General features: G+C 37.2%; 1 protein-coding gene across 3 annotated transcripts in view; it reads right to left on the reverse strand.

Moving 5' to 3' along the window:
* The window catches only part of LOC107040042 (MAGUK p55 subfamily member 5), a 25,603-nt gene that overhangs the window by 5,632 nt on the left and 13,277 nt on the right, over window positions 1–6,694 (reverse strand). For 2 of the 3 annotated variants that reach the window (XM_015259958.1, XM_015259957.1), the window contains exons 9-12: window positions 4,812–5,025; window positions 2,310–2,507; window positions 1,022–1,265; window positions 465–700 (exon numbers count right to left, since the gene is read on the reverse strand). In XM_015259958.1, coding sequence (XP_015115444.1) covers window positions 465–700; window positions 1,022–1,265; window positions 2,310–2,507; window positions 4,812–5,025 — 892 coding nt within the window. Of the gene's footprint in view, window positions 1–464; window positions 701–1,021; window positions 1,266–2,309; window positions 2,508–3,608; window positions 5,026–6,694 lie in introns of all 3 variants that reach the window. The other variant, XM_015259956.1, reaches the window with a different exon arrangement.

Here is a 6,694-nt window from a genome sequence, read left to right on the forward strand (position 1 = left end):
GGAAATGGTTTTTTTTTTTTTTTTTTTTTTTTCTTCCACGAGTTGATTTTACGTTTGTTGGATATTTAATTATTTTGGTAAAGAGGGATTCTAGTCTAGGGATAAATGTCAGAAGATATTTTTCTTGACAATTTCATAAGCTATTAGAAAAATAATTTAATAACATTTTCTCCTAGAATCACTTGTCTTTGAGATAAATGAGAATTAATGGAGATCGGTCCTTAACGTTGTGTCAGGCATGAAAAAAGTGGCAAATTTAATAGGAAATTGTACAGAATTTCTAGTGAAGAATTTTTTACAGAAAAATCCAACTCTATTTTTCAATAAAATCTAGCAAAAACAAGTAGAAAGTAGATAGTGTAATAGACATCCAATAGAACTTTCTATCGAATTGTCGAGGTTTTACTGTGAAATTTGGGCGAAAAATTGTGACAAGAGATTTTTCACTGGGACAGAGAACTTACGTCATGCGCCAAGTTGGAAGCATCATCATCACAATGTTTGGGTAATTTATCCGCCCTCAACCTTGACCTAAGTACTTGATGGGTACTGAGAGCTGTTGCGAACTTCCTTTGTATCAAAAGCGTTCGAACTGCGTCCAACTCCGCCTCAACCCCAGGACCGGAGATGCCCAGAGCCCCTGATAGATTCTTCAGTTGCATCTGCAGCCTCTCGAGTATTGCCACGACTTCTCCATAAGCTAATAATCAACAAAATTTCATATTGATGGATTTCATAATAAAATGTGGAGTATTTAAACTTAATCAGGCATGAACAAAAATGAATAGAAAAACTTTGGGCTTACTTTAAGAAATTCGATTGGAATTTGATTTGTAACATTTTTTAAGAGACATTTGATGGAAAAAAAGTCAATAGATTTGAATTTTCCAAGATTTCCCCGTGTATTTTAATTTATATCTTATGATAAAGTCCAAGAAAAAAAAACTTGGAAAATTCTTAGAATAAGTTATATGGAAAAATGAACATCTATGTACTTTTTTCTATGGAAAAAAACACGTACTTAAAGTTATTGAGGATTCTTCTTCTTCTTCTTCTTCTTCTTCTGCTTTCAGTGAAGCAGAGCACCGTTTCCGTTCTGCCGTTGGAGTAGGTGTCGATAGTTCATCCTGAGTATAAGCAAGGTTTTCCTGACCCGCGAGACTCGTTGTGTGGCTCTCAAGGGCGTGAAGCTTTTTTGAGCCACGTATCGATTGATGAAGACATTCCTGGCGCTCTCCATGATCTTTTCTCTGTCGTAATTGTTCCTAAAAATAATAAATGTTAACAATAATGTTTTTTTCTTTCCTTGTTTTTCCACATTTTTTCATGAGTTTTTAAAAGTTGATTAATTTTCTATGCATAAAAAAAATTTTCAAATAAAACGTCTCAATATACAATTTTTGAAATGTTACATTAAAATTAGTGAATGAATGAATAAATGTTGAAAATGCTTATTTAGGAAGAAATTTCTGGGAAATCGAAATTGCAGAAACCACAATTATCAATTGTGGTTGAAAATAAAACCCTCCACTGTTTTTTAAACATCATGCACAGCATGACGCATTGATTGGGCTTATCTCACAGCAATTTGTGAGCGATTATTGACGTCGAATAACGCCCATCAAGGGGAACAAAAAGAAATCACTGATTACTCAATATTTTGTTTTTCCCTCTATCAAGACAATTGGTGATGAGATAATATCGGAAAATATAGGGGAAGCCTCGGGGTGGTTCGGTGATAAGGCTTCTTTTTGCTCAGTGAGACCGATCAGAAACAGTAATTTCATTGCACCAAATGATCAATTCACATGATTTCGGAAAATAAAAAAACTCGTTTCTTCATGCAATTTTTTTTTAGTATTTCGTCTTGTCGAAAATAACAAATTTTAAAATCTATCGTCATAAAATAATTAAGAGACGAAAATTCTGAGAGTAACCAAAATGAATGAATTCACAGGCATTTGAGATGCTCATAATTTTCTGTATTTGAACAAAAAAAAATGAAAACATGTTGAATTGAAAAAGAAGGAAATTTGGTGAGCATGCAGAATTGCCCAACAAAAAGCCCGTTCTGGGTTAATTCACAATTTCCGATCAGTTTCTCGATTGCAATTGTATTAAACTGACGATTGAACGTTCGTACGAAAGAGTCACATTGTTGACACACGGAAGTAAAATAGACACGGTTCGGTAATTAACTTGAATGTTTTCCGCTTCCCGTGTACCCAGCTATTACTAGAAAAATATTATCCATCAAAATAAAAAAAGTGTGAATACCCATAATAACTACAAAACAACTATCAACTCACCTGGTATTTTTTAATTGAGTGGAGTTGCTGAGGCGTAGGCTGGGGTTGCTGTATCGATTCATTAGTCGTGTTGATGTTCTCGTTAATCTCGATATTATTATTGCGATTGGATATTCTCACATTGTCCTTCGGCGGTCTCGCTGGAGCTCTCTTCTGATCACGGGGAGGAATCGCGGGCTTAACACCATTCAAGCCAGTCTGAAAATTAATTTAACATTCATTGGCACGAGAACCAGAACTTGATCATGAATCCACGAGTTCTGTTTGTCATCGTTTACGATCCACTTCAAAGATATTCACTCGGTTGCATATTGCACGATGCATAGAAGAGAATGAATAATTAAGAGGTGATCTAGTTGACCTGTGTGAAAATTGGAGACATTTTTGGTGAAGAAATGTGTAATTGTTCTTTTATACTATAATAGAAAATTAAACTATTGACAATAGTATCATTCTTCTGCGTGTAGCAATTCCTTCATGCTGAGACCAAATCACCCCCAAAGAATCATACCGCCTGCCAACATCCTCTAAACCGCCAGATAAATAAATAAAGAAAGAAAGACAGAAAGAAAGAAAGAAAAAAAGAAATATTCATTAATCTGAAAGCACACATTGTCTGATGCTTCTGTCCTAGCTTAAACACTCTTTTGTTACCTGTTTTGTTACCCCCTCATTATTATTATCATCATCATCATCATCATCATCATCATTATCATCATCATCACCATCATCATCATCATCTTGAGCATCTCGACAAGTTGTTTCATCAAAACTCCCCTGAAATATGCCGTTGCAACTGTGCCTCCGCCATATTGTTCCAAAATTCCAGCCAAAGGGTTCGATTTTCCCAAGATCGGGTAGACTTCCAAGCCCGATTCTTTTGAATTGCTGCCTGCTAGCTTTCGACTTTTTATAGGCATCAGAGAGTGCTGAATTTTCGACATTATCCCTCAATTCAAAATCCTCAAAAGAATGAGCCATTTTTTCATAATTCTTGTCTGTCATTTTTTCACCTCCAAACTCACGAATATAATTTTTTGAATTGTCATTGGTCTCGTTGCGAAAGCTCTCAATACGCTTGAACGACATATTCTTCTCAGAGGAATTATTAAAGTCAAATATATAGGGAATCGATGAATGCGACAATACAGTGCAATTAAGCGTTTTACATGTGAGTGCGTTAGATAGACTGTCAGTGTTATTAATTGGGTGATAATTGAATGAAAGCATTTTGCTCTTACGAAGATTGTAGAAATAACTTGTAGCCATGAATCTCCTCCGTACATTATTAAACCTTACCTTAACATTACTCTTCGATCCATCGGCCACATAATGGTGAGGCTCACGATAGTCTCGTTTAATGGTACTTATTAAATTATCGGAGGACTGTGTATGTTTATTGGCGATATCTTGGATTTTTCTGCTCGGTGGCGGTGACGGTGGCGGCGGTGGCGGTGGCGGTGGCGGTGGCGGATAGATTGGATGACCCTTGGTCATGGGGACAAAATCAGCTGGACAATCAACAGCGACTTCACGAAATGAACGTTTAGATCTGATAACGAGGAAGGATTTATTCGAGGAATCGGTATCGCTGCAAAGGGTAGAGTAACCACTTGACGAGCGTTTCTTCTTGGTCTTTCTAGTCTCGGGGGTGGTAACAGCGACAAAATCAGTGACATCATTGGAGAGAAGATCGTCTGTTGAAGCTGCGGAAATGAGCTCTCCTTGTCGATGATCTCTCTCAATCTCTGTCTTGTTCAATGATTTCTGATTATTTTCAAATAAGAGAGTGAGATCGGTCATCTCTTCGGAGCGCATGAGGAGGCCCTGATGAAGATCCAGATCCAAGCCGTAAGCAGGATTATCGAAGGACGTTGATAAGGACTCTCCTCGGTTACTGAGAAATAGGTTACCACCAATCGAGACCGCTCGACAGGGCGATCCCAGGTCAATTCTACGTGCATCGTACAGAGGTGACTCCTTACCAGGAATCACTATCAAACTCGCGTCCATTGCTGCTGTGCTGTCTGATCTACCTGAGGAGCTTCGAGGACTTGCTGACGCATCACTGCATGTCTTGAGCATCGTTGGATAGTCCTCTTTGGCGAAGGGATAGTCATCATAGTCACCGTCGACACTAGATTCTCTTACCTCTGGCTGAATTGATTTATCCAATATATCCATTATTGTTTTTGATCTTTCATTCTTGTCGTTATTTCTCAGGGTTATTTCGATTATTCTGGGCTTTATTACTCCGGAAACGCCATCGTTACCGATCACGATCATGTTATTATCGGAATTGTCACTTTGATAAATGCTTCTGAGGTGATGATCGCTCATCGACTTTCCACTTTCCTCGATTTTTAGCCGACGATGATTTTCAGGATCGCGTTTATCACGATTTATTTGTTGGGCGGTATTGTGATGGCTAGCGCTACGGGTATTGGTGACACGTGTTGGTGGCTCGTTTCTACTTAAATTGGAGGTATTATCAGTTATTACCTTGTTGGCGTATGCCTGCTGGAGGAGGGTGTCGGGGACATCCACTGGCAATTCCCGATGGTGGCCCGGGGTCAGGCCCGGGGTCCACATCTCATCGGGGACGCCTGTATTGTCACGTGACTCTTTGGTCTGATCGACACCGTTATTGTTATCATGCACCTGAGCCTGCTGCAAGTGAATGTCTGTCACGCCACTATTGCTGCGTCTTCTAGACCTGTAACAATTGAATAAGCGACAATTAGTTATAGCTAATTGTCGCCCGCTAAGACCTTTTTCTTTTCATGAACAAATTTTTCTATTCATGAAATTGAGACATTCTATTATTGTTTAATAGCATCAATCTTTAATAGAGATCCAATGTTTATTTATAAGAAATTTTCTATCTTTCTTTATCATTTTCATTAATAAGCCACATTTATTGTTTAACCAGATTAGAAAGATTTTTCAAAAGGGGAGCTCGAGTTTTCAACAGGCTGTGGTTAACCACAATATGCGTTCAAGACAAAAATACATCGAGGAGAATTATACGAACCAGAGGACAAAGGGATTCAGAAACAAAAGTTCACGACCATTTTACTTTGTACGGTTTTTTTACGGGTATTATGGCCCCCACACGGTCTTGAGAGATGCTTTTTTTATGGACAGCATGAGAACATTGTTTTTTTTTTTTTTTTTTTCATATTCACTACACGGACAAACAAGTTGGAGAAAAATTACCAAAAAAAATCAGATAATTGTGATATTGTTATATTATGATTCGAAAAACAAAACTACATAATTACTTGGTTTTTTATTTTGTAATTTTTCTCCAACTCAATTGGAGGAGTTAGATACGTAAGATTTTTTCAATGAATTTCAACTTTCTTGGTCTATTTTCCTATTTTTCTTCACGGGGACCCGGAACTTGCGGGGACACCTACTTAGGCTCGCAGAATTCCGAGAATTGACAGAGATTTCAAGACAGACGACTCTCTATGAACAAATCGCTTGATATTTGAGATATTATTTCAGTTAATTATTAATTAAATAATACGATACGAATCAATAAATTTCAATTGAATTCTCTTTAGGCTTCTTAAATGGAAAAAGCCAGTCATTTTATTTCACACTGTAGATATTTATGTTTTTTTTATATATTCTTTCAATTTTTTGTATAACGTTCGTTGATCCTTTATCAGAGAATTTTTTTATCCAATCGCATTGACATCTAGGTCATTACCGAGAATAATGAGAAATAAAAAAAAGCTCCAATAGACATTATTATTTTTATAGAAAAAACCAACAGACCAAATATCGTTCTAAACAACTTTTTCTATTGAGACATTTCCCATAGGAATTTTCCATGGTTTTTTTTCACTCTATTTTCTTGTCTTTCCACTGAAAAAAATAATTCAATAATTCTATTGATTTCTATGAAACATTTTCCATTGAATATTTGGCGCAGATAAGTTGCGGACTTTTCCAATAGAAACGTGTTTGTGCATTTACTTTGATGAGCATCAAATATACAGTTGAGAGGGATGAATGCGCAGTGAAAATAATTAGCAATCAACCTACCAGTGCAACGTTTTAAGGATCCTCATGGCGTGTATATTCGTACGATATATAGTCCACCAAATACGTCCTTCGTACGTGGGCGCCACTCATGGGCGCACCTCGTCCAGGCGTCAAACTCAAACCAAACACGAGACAAGAATTTTCAATCATCAAACAAACACCACTCCCATCATTCCCTCCCCAGAATCCACCTATCCTCTCAATGATCTCAATCCCAAGACCTCAACAACGTCCTGTGACGAATTCTCAATTTGTCGTCCCTCTCTTATTTCGTGGCGTCCCGAAATCTCTGTACCGGTTTTTTCTTTTTTTTTTTTTTTTTTTTT

Source organism: Diachasma alloeum, unplaced genomic scaffold, assembly GCF_001412515.2.
Source record: "Diachasma alloeum isolate Michigan unplaced genomic scaffold, Dall2.0 Dall_scaffold_00315, whole genome shotgun sequence".
Classification (NCBI taxonomy): Eukaryota; Metazoa; Arthropoda; class Insecta; order Hymenoptera; family Braconidae; genus Diachasma; species Diachasma alloeum.